The sequence below is a fragment of the Myotis brandtii genome, unplaced genomic scaffold (genome assembly GCF_000412655.1).
Source record: "Myotis brandtii unplaced genomic scaffold, ASM41265v1 scaffold483, whole genome shotgun sequence".
Taxonomy (NCBI): Eukaryota; Metazoa; Chordata; class Mammalia; order Chiroptera; family Vespertilionidae; genus Myotis; species Myotis brandtii.
The window spans coordinates 414,058-426,891 of NW_005368456.1; the positions used below are offsets into that span (position 1 = coordinate 414,058).

The following is a 12,834-nucleotide window of genomic DNA, read 5'->3' on the forward strand; positions in this document are numbered from 1 at the left end:
TCTTTAATTTCTGAATGAAATAGACTCATCGAAAGTAGATTTTTACCTCAATTATCCACTTATTCTACTTAAGGATTATCATTATTAATTTTTCTAAACCTTCTGAATGTTTTTCATTTTATAAGAAAGCCTCTAAGGACATTGTTACTCATATGATTATTTCATAGATTTTTGTCATTGATAAAAATGTTTTTAAAATACTGACATCCCCAATCTGGTTTTAGAACTTAAAACCAAACACAGGTATAAATTCAGAGTCCAGCTGTGCTCACATTGTAGTCCTATGTCCTAAGACAGGTCACTTATCTTCTAAGTCTTAGGTTCCTCCACTCCAGATCAGCATATCATTAATATCAGAGTTTCAGTCTTACTCAAGTGAGAATATATGCTTTACAATCAGTGAAGCACTGTCCAAATATCAGTGATTATTAGTTTGTGTGTACAGTAAGATTGTGCAAACAAAAATGGAGCTTGTAAATAACCCATTAAAATGCAGTGGTTTATGGGAGGTATATGTTGACACAGCCTTAAGGAATGAAGGCTATATTAAGTAGAAGCTCCACAGTATATATTAAGAATTTAGGGGGGGGGGATTGAGCAAAACCCCTATTTTTAAAAAGGAGGGGATCATGGACAGGTGACTCCAGTGGAAAACTCAGTGGTCTTGCTGTTCTGAGAAATTGAGCTTGAGGCATGTGCCTGAGTGGAATAGGAAAAATGCTTAACATCAAACACTGGTCCATCAAAGGCTTGCTGGAGAATGTCTCAGATCTGGCCCATCCTCCTGCATCTTTCCAGAACACAGCTTGTTTCCTATGTTCCTTTATAGAAATGAAATCTGGCTTTTTCCTGATTGAGAACCTTCCACTATTCCCCATCTATATAAAAGCCTAAGCAACCATTATGACCAGTCGACCACTCAACCGGTTGCTATGATGCGCACTGACCACTAGAGGGCAGATGCTCAACGCAGGAGCTGCCCCTTGGTGGTCAGTGCGCTCCCACAGCAGGAGCGCTGCTCAGATGACCGAGGGGCACCGCACGCTGGGCTCATGGCTCGCGAGAGCAGCTGCTGTGGCACAAGCCTCTGCTGTCTCTGTGGCAGTGCTACTGAGCAGTGGTGGCAGCAGCAGAGGCGGCAGGCGCAGGGGGGCTGGAATGAGTGGGAGCGGCCTGAAACCGGCAGTCTGACTTCCCCCCTGAGGGGTCCCAGATTGCGAGAGGGTGCAGGCCAGGCTGAGGGACCCCACTGGTGTACGAATCCATGCACCAGGCCTCTAGTTAACTATAAAGGACAAGGCAAAATCTTAATCTGGCATTCAAACTTGTCCCCAGGCTATCAGTAGAAAACTTCACAATCCTGTAGATACTTTAAGCCTTGAGTGGCCTTGTCCTTAGCCACCTAGAAACCTGGACCTTTCTCCTCAATGGCTGAGGCTGTTCTCCATTATTGTCTCCATTATTACTAGTCCACCCACCCATCAATCTGAACACACAAGCCTTCTCATAAATCTTCTCAGATTCTGCCACCTTCAAAAGTATGTATCACTCTCTTCTTTATGTTGCTACAATATCCACCATAGTTTATTATTATGGGCTCCTGGGCAATGATAATGGGGTCCTATTTATTTCTCATTCCACAATCCACTTTTCTTCTCCTAACAGTTTTCCTAAAAGACCACAGTACATGCTACAGACCTGCATCTCAAGATGTTTATAGAAATTAAGTGTATTTCCACTACCAACAGATCTGGTGGAGCCAAGAGTAATGATAGCAAAGGAAAAGCTAAGTTCTACTCCAGTGTGTTTTGCTGACAGTCCCATTATATGTCTAGGAAAAGTAATGGGAATATATCTAAAGAAGAAAGCACTGACACCTTATGTGCAGCCCTGACAGCTGAGAAGCAGGGCTAGATTTTAATTCATGAAAGGAACCATTGTGAACACAGGAGCTGCTGTTCAAGGACTGGAGTAAACTCAGCATGCCATATGCACCGTCACTTAGTCAAGCAAGCATCTCGCAAGTCAAACATGCAGTGACAATTGTGCCAGTCCAGTGTGTGCGTCTAGAGTTCCATTGGCTGTCTTCTGAGGACATGGAAACCCTGACATAGATTTCCCACTACCATCTCAAGACCTGAGATTGACAGGAATGATCACTAGCAATGGAAGTTGTTTCTGAATGCAGATAGCAAAGTACAATGCAGAAAAAGAGCCAAGCTAAAAAAACAACAACAAAAAACCCAAACAAACAAATAAATAAATAAACTGATAACAAGGAGCACCATCTACCTTTTAAAAAATAGAGATTAATGGCTATCACCAAATTCTGGTGAACGTGAGGAGACACTGGTATATTCTAACTGCCAACACAAGCTATTCACAACTTTTGGAAAGATAAAGAAAGAAAGTGGTCAGACTCCTTAATGTAGAAATCCTAATATTAGGAATCTAAGACAGGGAAATAGCTCCAAAGAAAATACTCATGGACATGTCCTTCATAGCATTACATACAACAACCAAAAAACAGAAGCTACCTTACAGGTACAACATAAGGAATTTCCTTATAGAAGACGTAGCCCTCACTTTAACATAATTGTGCTAAATTCTATTTGTTAAGACTATAACAATGTATACAAAATATCCACATACTCAAAGCCAGAAAATGAAAAGGACAATGGAGTAAGAAGAATTTTAATTTTCAGAAGTTTTTTGTATAATGTTGTTGTATTTTAAAGACAATACTAATTAAATTAAATTTTAAGGATTATGCCTGTTAGAAAACATATGTTGATATTAAATAAAAAGACAACTTAGTCTTAGACCATTGACTGTGAGAAGATTAAAAAAAAAAAAAAGGAAGGGCTATGAACAGCAGCTTGTATTTTCAGATCATCATAGACCATTTGTAGCTGGCCATATGGAGACATTCCCGGACAGTTCTTACCTGTGGGGGCCGAGGTTTGTAGGGGGAGCTGCACTCAAGGTCAGCCAAGATGCTAGTCAATGAGTCAATCTCAGCATCCAGGCTGGAGCGTCTCTCCTCAATGGTCTTGCCTCCCGGATTTCCCTGCCAGAAGCAACACAGACATGTTCAAAAAGGAAATTTCCAGTTTCCATTGATATCTGACTGAATTCAAATTTTCCAAGTTATAGTGTAGCTTTGTCCAAAATGTTCTGAATCTACCCCCGTGCCCCCAACCCTTATAACATTTCAGTGGTGGCCTGAAGTAGAATGATCCCTTTTTGACAAATAAGAACACTGAGAGGTGTAAGGTTATTTTTCTAAGGTCACACACTTATTTTTTGATGAGTATAAAAGTAAAAATAAGTAAATGTCTCCATCCTGGACTCAAGAAGCATATCCAACTAGGAAGATAATGCAAGTTCTTTGTGTTCAGAAACCACTGCTTAGAATGATGACATTTTAGTTGGAACAGGAAGGGCAAGGGTGGGAGACTTACAGTCCAGGAAGAGGACTCAGCAGGGGATCCATGTCTGTGTGACAGAGATGGCAAGCCCCAATCAATGAGTCTAAAAAATGAACTAGCATGAGACTGTTCAGGGTTCTGGCCAAGGGGCTGCAGAGGATGCATGTGGCAGTGGCCACTGATCTGAAGTAGGAGCTTTATGGATTTCATATGTCAATGTCCTGTGTTAACAGAAGTACCAACTTCTACCTGCACTCAGAATCAATAAGAGGTGAGTAGAAGACAATAAAACTACCACAAGGGCAGCCCCAGGCATTGTGGGAAGGTTCTGGCAGGTAGTTTGCTTAGAGCTTAAGGAAAAAATATAGAAAGTGAGGTGGCTTTAGAATTTGAAAATATGAAATGAGGTGGCTCTTTCACAAGGTAATTATGATCATGGATTTTCTGGGAGCATCCTTAAGGCTCCATCAAAAAAAACAAAATGCGTCAGCAGCAAAACCCAATAGAAATAAATTAATAGGAAGTTATTGTAAACTAATCAACTCTATCAAACTTGTCTAAGGCAGTTAAATATCAGGATAGTGTCTGAAAAGGCATAGAAAAAGCATTAGCCAAGAAACCAGAATATCCTCAGCAACAACAAAATATAGGATACCCTCACAAGCTAGCATTAAACCTTACAGTCCTCCAAGTAAGTTTATCTTTCTAGTAAATATGCTGCATTGGGCAATGATAGCATAATAGAATTGCCTATGAACACAACTAGTTTCTTTCCTTCTGGTAGCTTGCTCACCAAACCATATGTGCATGTGTGTGCATATCTGTGTGTATGTCTGTGTATTTCACACTATATGGCTCAGATACGAAGGTTGCCCTTGAGAAAAATTGGAGATTTTCCTCAGCTCTCTTCCACAGTCAAAAATGAAAAAAAAAGAACAAGAAAAGGTAAATAAATAAGTGAAATGCCAGGTTGATGATGTTTTCTCAGAGCCTACATTCTGGGTTTGACCTAACACTATAAGGCCAGAGGGTTGTTTTGAAAGTGCTAATCCCTCTATCAGAAGCAATCTCATCGTTATCCCACTGAGTATTAATAACTATGAAATACTGTGGTATTATTAAGAAGAAAATCTTTTACACATTCTTGTGAATATTCTGACACTGGGTCTTGGTACAAAAAGAAAAGGGAGGATATTATTGTTAAGGAAAACAACTGAGAAATGTGTGAAGCTGTTCTCTTACATGTAAATAAAAAACATTATGATAAGTACAAAATTGATAAGTGTATTTCCATATACTCATAGATAGCACAATATATTGGTAAGGGCAGTGGATTGCAGGCTGGTTAAATTCTTTCCTGAGCCCTAGTTTCCTCATCTATAAAACAAAAAGAGTATCACCTGACATACCTAAGACAGAGGGATATTAAAATATTCAGATAAAAATTGGATGAGAAAATACTTTGTAAATTATAAAGTGCTATAATTATAATTTTCATAACTAGCATTAATTACAGCAACCAGTAACTATAAATTAATATGAATAATAATGCTATTGTTAATTCTTCTTCTCCTTAAGGGAAGCATCATTCATTAAGTGTTCCCTGGGGGTATCAGCATTTAATAAGGTCTACAACATCTGTACTGTAGCAGAAAGTACATCAACTGCCCATGTCCCAAGTCACTGGGATATCTAACCACAGAGACTCAAAATCACAGAATTACCCTGAGCAATACAATGGAACAAGTAATTATAGTGTGCAACTAGCCTATGCATACAATTGGTATTCAGCCTCTTTATTCTACCATTCCTCTGAGTTGAAACTACTCCCCATTTTTAGTTGCTCACATTAGGTTGATGCAATTTAATAAGTCCAGCCTAATGCTGTGAGATTTTGTACCAATAACCTCTTGTTGCCTTACTTGACCTTCTGAGAAGTGCTTTACTCCTACATTTATTTCGATCCCCATTACGGATAAGAAGAGGCCTCCTTATCACTATACAGTCTCTATTTTAGGTCTCAGTTCAAATAACAGATGTCCTCCCAAGTCCCACCAACAGCCCTTCTCTGGAATGCTCATCTAATCTCACAGCACCTCTAGATTCAGGGACTATAACATAGCTACTCCCAATACTTTATACTAGATACCAGAGGCCACAGGCTTATAACCAGCTAACAGAATCCTACACACACACAGTAATGTATCTTTTCCTTAACTCCTCATCCCTGTAGCTTTACCATTTACCTAAAGGCTAAATGACCTGCTGGAGGCCAAATAACAAGAAGGAAGGTTCTGCTGACTCTTCGCCTAATGCTTTTTCTAGACACCACATAAACTCTTATAAAGTGGTTATTGTAACAACTACAATTCTCATTTTTTCAACCATAACTAGAGAGATGCCACTGTGTTGGTCCAGGTTCTGCCAAAAATCAAAGCCTGATGCAAAGACATGCATGTCGGTCCCAGGAAGCATGACTGAAGGACTGGAAAAAATTAAGCAGGGGAAGAGTGAAAGCCAATTCAAATGTGCTGTATTGAAGTGGTCAGCCACATAGGTAAGTAGGTCTCTATTCTCCTCAAAGCCCTCTGAAGAGTCCTGTGAAATGTGCCTCAGATCTTCCCACTAAGGGGTGAAAGAATAGATTATCCCCGGGCTCAGGTTCTCCATGGACATGTGCTACCTATGGGATTATAAATTCCCTCATACTTGTCCCAAGAAGTGGAGTGGTGGCAGAGATGCCCCAGGGCAGAAAGAGAAAGGTATTGCAGCTGAGGCAAGGTGCCACCAGGTCATACCTACACAGAGGTGGTTGCTGTAGCAATGGCTGGTGCATGAAGGTGAAACCAGAGGATAAATGGTGAGGCACAAAAAGTGTCCTTTTACTCACAGCCAGAAACCCCACATGAATAAGGCATTCATAAGACATTTTTTTAGAATATAATTATTTTCATTCATTCATTCATTCAGTAAATATGTATATGATTAAAGCTCACCAAACTACAATTGGGTTTTCTTATAACTTGGAAAGTTATAAGCACTATAAGTGCCACTAGCAGAATTAGTGGGTGATGGCATCCCCGTTTGTAAATTCATAGGAACAGAGTTTAAACCAGAGTGCAGAACCAAAATGTATAGTCTGTGAGGCTATTTCCAAGAGTCTGACTTTAGATGGGTCATGTTTTAGCCCACATATTGCTAACCCACTAATTACATGTGACAGTCAAGAACCATTTATTTATCCATGTTTTATATCCAAATATCTTGTTTAAAAAGAAATTTAACTCACAGAAAAGTTGTACAAGTAGTAAAATGAACTCTACCCACAAACCCTGTACCCAGATTCATCAATGGCCAACATTTTGTTCTCTCTCTCTCTCTCTCTCTCTCTCTCTCTCTCTCCTCTCCATCCCTCCCATTCTCTCTCTTAAATTCTTTCTTAAATAACAATCAGAAGATAGGTATGACCACTCAGAGGAGTTTACTCATTTATCCATTTGTAAGGCTATGGGCAAATTCTACAGCTTATATATAAAAGATTCATTTACTATGGTAAGGTTAAAAAGTTAGAAATAACTACCCTTCAATAAAAGAAACTAAAGTAAGGTGATTTAAGTCAAACAGCAAGAGATCTTTTCTAACCTGACTCAGATGTAAAGGGACAGAAATGTGGCAAAAAGGGAAGGCGGGCTAGGTGTTTATAATAGCAAAATCTACCCTTTATCAATATATTTAAAGGTATATATTCTGTTTGTTAAAGCACTGAAAACATTTGAAAGAAGTTACAGAAACTTCCCTTCCATATACTTCAGCTTGCATCACCTAAGAACACCTAATGCTTTGATATCATTCACACATCCAAGAAATTTAACATGGTACAGCATTATCTCATATGCGCACATGCTCACATTTCACCAGCAGTCTAAGTAATGTCCTTTTATCTATTGTTATTAATTCCCATCCAAAAGCCAATCAAAGATCACACATTGAGATGACATGTATTTTTGTTCTCTTTTAAACGTATTTTTTTTTCTTAATATATTTTATTGATTTTTTACAGAGAGGAAGAGAGAGGAATAGAGAGTCAGAAACATCGATGAGAGAGAAACATCGATCAGCTGCCTCCCGAACACCTCCCACTGGGGATGTGCCCACAACCAAGGCACATGCCCCTGACCGGAATCGAACCTGGGACCCCTCAGTCCGCAGGCCGACACTCTATCCACTGAGCCAAACCGATTAGGGCTTTTGTTCTCTTTTAACATTAGTCTTTCATGAAACGGACCTAAAAAATATTTATTTAGGCCAAGTGTCTTATAAAAAGTTCAATAATCTTACTTTCCCTGATGATTAGATTCAGATTGAACAAGTATGGCAGGGATATCACAATGTATGATGCTGTGTCCTTGCCACTGCACTCTATCGTGAAGCCCATGATAACAGTTTGGCCCAGTTAGGTGATGTCAACTGTGATGACTTGATTAATGAAGAATCCACTGCATTTCTCCATTGTGAATGTGCCCTCCTCCCTTTTACCTCAACAAATTGTCTGTGAGACTCTTACCAATATTCTTCCTATCAAGAACCTTTCACCCAATCGTTTTTGCATCCATAGATGATCCTTGCCTGAATTGAATATTGCATTGGTGGTTGAAAAATTGTGAGAGTACCCACTATTAATGAATGGAAATACATGGATCCTGCTTAGCATAACATTTTGTGGTATTTTGTTGTTGTTGTTGTTGTTGTTAATAATTCATTTCCATTTTGAGGACAGGAAATAGAACTAACTGCAAAGTCTTCTGCTATAAAAAAACAACAACATTAAGAACCTAATGATCAAATCAACCTTGTTAAAAAGTGAGTTCTTGTTCAGGCTATTAAGAAAAACCGTCAAGGGGAATGATCTAATTAATTAAGAACTAATCTCTGCCCTATGAAACTCACATCCAAGAATTAGAGCCAATACCCTGAGTCACATTCAAAATATGTATGACCCTGACCTCATCATCAAAAACTTTGATGAGGTCAAGTAATCACAATAACACAGCACAGGAGGGGATTTGAAGAGCCAAAATTTGTATGTGACCGCTCAAACCATACCTGAGAAAAAGACCAACTAATCAGAGTGAAAACATGATGTAAGAAGGATTTTTAAACTGTGTTTCACAAAGTTCAAAAATTTCCTCCAGATCCTATGTGTGACACCAAGGGACTACAGGCTTCTACCCAGTCTCTGGCTTCCTTTTGTGATTTCTTATAGGAAAGAAACTTCCCCTGATTGCTTAGGAGTATAAAACTATCTCATCTTAGAGAAGCCTAGAAAGTTACTACCCAAAAGAGTACATTTTTTTTACATATAATTTTGATTTTTTTCAAAGTTATTATTTAAGCATTCATTAACACAAAATGAATTTTGTTTCATTTTTATTTTTTATGGTCAAGAAAGTTCATTATTCTATTTTACCTAATATTAGTTTTAAAGAAACAAAGTTGGTGATAACAAAAAGGATACCAAAAAAACTACATTATCTATAAGCAAAAAACTAAGTATGCATCTATTTGTCATTTATCTATTGTCTTTCTATTCTTGAAGAAGCTAGGGAAATAATCAACAAATTTCTTTGTTTGTGATAATTTTTATTAAGTTGTCCACCTAAAGCACACTTAACACAAAAAGAGTAGTGGTAAATGTCCAGGAGTCAGACTTAGAGGGGTTTAAAACCTGGATATGACAGTCACTTGTTTTGTGACCTTATGCCATTTACCTAAGCTCTCTGAGTCTCAGATCTGCACACAGTTGTTGAATTATTAGACAAATTCATACATGTCAAGTACTGTCCACATAATAAGTACTCAATAAATGTTAGCTACTCAATTATTGCCATGACTGCAGTCTCAAAAGAAATGCTTTGGCTGATATAGTAAGTTCACTGAGTATATAACCTTTAAAAATATTTTGATTCGAAGTAAAATTCTGAAGCTGTAGGCTTCAGTTACATGGACTTCTTGTGCTTCTTAACACAAGTAATGGTGCTAAAAAATTAACTGTGAAGAACATAATTCTAATCAGTGGTTGTTAAACTTTAGCTTCCATGTAAACATCTGGACAAGATGTTAAGACACAGATTACTGGACCCCACCAAGTGTTTCTGATTCCATAACCAGGGGTTGGGAACCTTATTTCTGCCAAGGGTCATTTGGATATTTATAACATTATTTGCTCAATATAATTCACTTAATATAAACTTATATTGCATGAATAAAGCTCTGAGATTTATTGAATTTCAAATCCCACCTGCAGTTGCCTTGGCAGGCGGGGCTAGACTAAATAATTTAGAGGGCCTTATATAGCCCATGGGCCAGACATTCCCCAACCCTGCCTAGGTCTGATATTTCTAACAAGTTCCCAGGTAATGCTGATAGTGCTGGTCTGAGGATTACACAGAGCGAACCACTGCTTGAAGTAGATTTCTAACACAGTGCACATTTAAAAGGGTAAAGGTGTGCGCACATCTATGTATGGATGTATATGTGAACAGAAGTGAATTTATGGTTTTTTATCTTAAAACAACCTATGTTACATGGTTAATGATGCTATGAAAATACCAGTAGATAATATACATAATGGATACGAGAGGTATGAATAAAAATAAACATGGAAACAGTAGCATGGCTATTTAATAAAAACCCCATGCTATATAATAATAATATGAGCACCTTCATCACACTAATTCAGGCAATGTCGAGTTGAGATAGGCAACATTTGGTAGTGAGAATTATAGACAGTGTGGCCTTTTTAGCCTAGAAGAAATGTAACTTTATGGAATGAGACTCAATATGTTGGATGAGAAAAAGATGTTTTAGTTCCTGCTGACTTGTGCACTCTCTTTCCCGCTCATTTAGTTGAAGGATTTACCTTTCCAAAACCCACTTATCTATATTATCACATGCACTCTCCCCCAAGGAGGCATTACTGATAACTCAACTGATTTGGTAGCTGAGTACAGTGGGGCCTTGACTTACGAGTTTAATTCGTTCCGTGACGGAGCTCGTAACTCAAATTACTCGTATGTCAAATCAAAAAGTGAACGAGTGAGACAGGTGATGCTGGGCTGATGTTGTGGCGTTCACTGTGACATTCGCTGCGCCAACTAGCGGTGGGGTATCTGAAGCTGGCTCGTAACCCGAATTTTAGCTCACAACTCAAAGCAAAAAATCAGCCGAGAGATGGCTTGTATCTCGAAAAACTCGTTAGTCGGGACACTCCTAAGTCAAGGCCCCATTGTACTCTTTGTCTATTTCTTTATGATAGCAAAGTTCATAGAGAAACTCTCTCCTTGGTTTGTGTGAGCGGCTTTTTCCCATGCTGCTGTACGAAATAGTTTGTGCTAAGTAGTAGGCAGCCTAAAGTAAGCATGATCCCCAACCTCAAGGAATTTACAGTTTACTGGATAATACTGCTTTCACATCTGCCTAGTGATATCAAATACACCATGTTCTCTAGACTCTTTGTGATACCATGTGGAGGATACAGAGATTTAAGCACAAAAACCAACCCTTTCCCTAAGAAGCTTATAATCTAATATAGCTGACAGAAATACAATTACACGTTTTCAATATGCAAAAAAATGGGCTAAAACTCCAGGCTCACTGTTGTCTAAGAAGATTCGTTTACCCCACAGGTTACGGGCAATGGAGAAAGGTGCCTCAAAAAGTCATCTTTGGACCAAACACTAGCATTATCAATAGAGATAATGTGTTCACACTTTGAAGTGGGATAATAGCTTGACAACTGGGAATACAGCATTGAATAAACAGAAAATAAGGTAACAACAGGAGACAAAGGGAGTTTTTCATGGTTCTAGCATACTTAAAGAAAAAAAAACACATAAAGATAAAACCTAAACACTGGGCTTAACATATGCCTCAGTATTTTTCCTTCACATTCCCTATCATTCATTCTTTTCAGCCTCATACATAGTCCCCAAGTTTGACCATCCCACATCTCTTTAAAGGAAATGGTCCTACCCCCAGCCCTTGTTGCCAAAAAAAAACAAACAAAAAACAAAACAAAACAAAACAAAAAAAAACATGTTTTGGACCATGTGCTCCTACTTCAAAACACTGTGACCCACAGAGAAAGGCTGGACACCTGAGGTATGTTTGCCTGTAACAAAAAGATACACTAGGCAAATAAACCTCCTCTCCTAAAACTGAACTAAGAAACATGTAACAGAACAGTCATGAGGGTGAACTACAATCAGGATAAACAAAAAGGATCATCTTCAAGGTCAATTATTAATAACCAAAACATATAAAGAGATAAGTAGCCAATTATTGGAAAGAGGAGAATAATGGACATACAAACAATAGAGAATTCAGGGATCAGAGAAGGAGGAGAAGAAGGGTGGAAGAAAAAGGGAATGAGAAAGAAAGAGAGATGGCCTTGTCCCTGAACCTTCTGCTGCCAGATCACATCCACATGGATCCTTATGATAAACTCCTTCATACGGAGCTGCTCAAGGCGCCTCTGTTCCAGTCCTCTTTTTCTAGCACAGGACCCTCTCATTCACAGAGATGTCAGCACAAAGCCTGGTCTATGGGACACCATCAGGCAGTGCATGTCCTTTCTGAACCTCAACTGTTACTTCTATAAAATGAGGTATATGAAGCTGCCAAGTCTCCTTTTATATTTTAAGTCTTCATATTGTATGAGTCTATAATTGTATTTCACAACTTGCCTGAAATCAGACCCAAACTCACTAGAGTTACAAAGAGTCAGAGTTTAAGCCAACTCCGTGGTAAGTAAGGTCAGGTCATAGTTAACATGGTGCTTGAGTACACACAAGCAGTCCTATTGTTCATTGTTATAGTCATATAGGAAAGCAAAAAACAACCACAAAAGAAGAAAAAATTTTCCTTTTTTTTTTTAAATAGATCAAATGAACATGGTTACTGATCTGTATCTTTTTTTAAAATATATTTTATTGATTTTTTTTTTTTACAAAGAGGAAGGGAGAGGGATAGAGAGTTAGAAACATCGATTCAGCTGCCTCCTGCACACTCCCTACTGGGTATGTGCCCGCAACCAAGGTACATGCCCTTGACCAGAATCGAACCTGGGACCCTTCAGTCTGCAGGCTGATGCTCTATCCACTGAGCCAAACCGGTTAGGGCTAAAATTTTCCCTTTTTACTGTGTTTACTTACCTATTCATTGAAGTACTTCTACTAAATTCTAATCTTTATAAAAACAAACAAACACCTATATTGATAAGGTAGCCTCATACAATAAAATAAAGGTCAATTTGCATAAAAACAGCTACAAAATAGCATGTAATAATACATATATTATTTATCTATCCATTAATAAGAACCTTAAGATTAACCACAATAAGATT

General features: G+C 38.3%; 1 protein-coding gene across 8 annotated transcripts in view; it reads right to left on the bottom strand.

The window, feature by feature from the left end:
• LPP (LIM domain containing preferred translocation partner in lipoma) overlaps positions 1 to 12,834 on the bottom strand; it is a 698,664-nt gene that overhangs the window by 328,457 nt on the left and 357,373 nt on the right. For all 8 annotated transcript variants that reach the window (XM_014547744.1, XM_014547746.1, XM_014547747.1 and 5 more), the window contains one exon: positions 2,948 to 3,070. In XM_014547744.1, the coding sequence (XP_014403230.1) occupies positions 2,948 to 3,070 (123 nt within the window). The remainder of the gene's footprint in view (positions 1 to 2,947; positions 3,071 to 12,834) is intronic.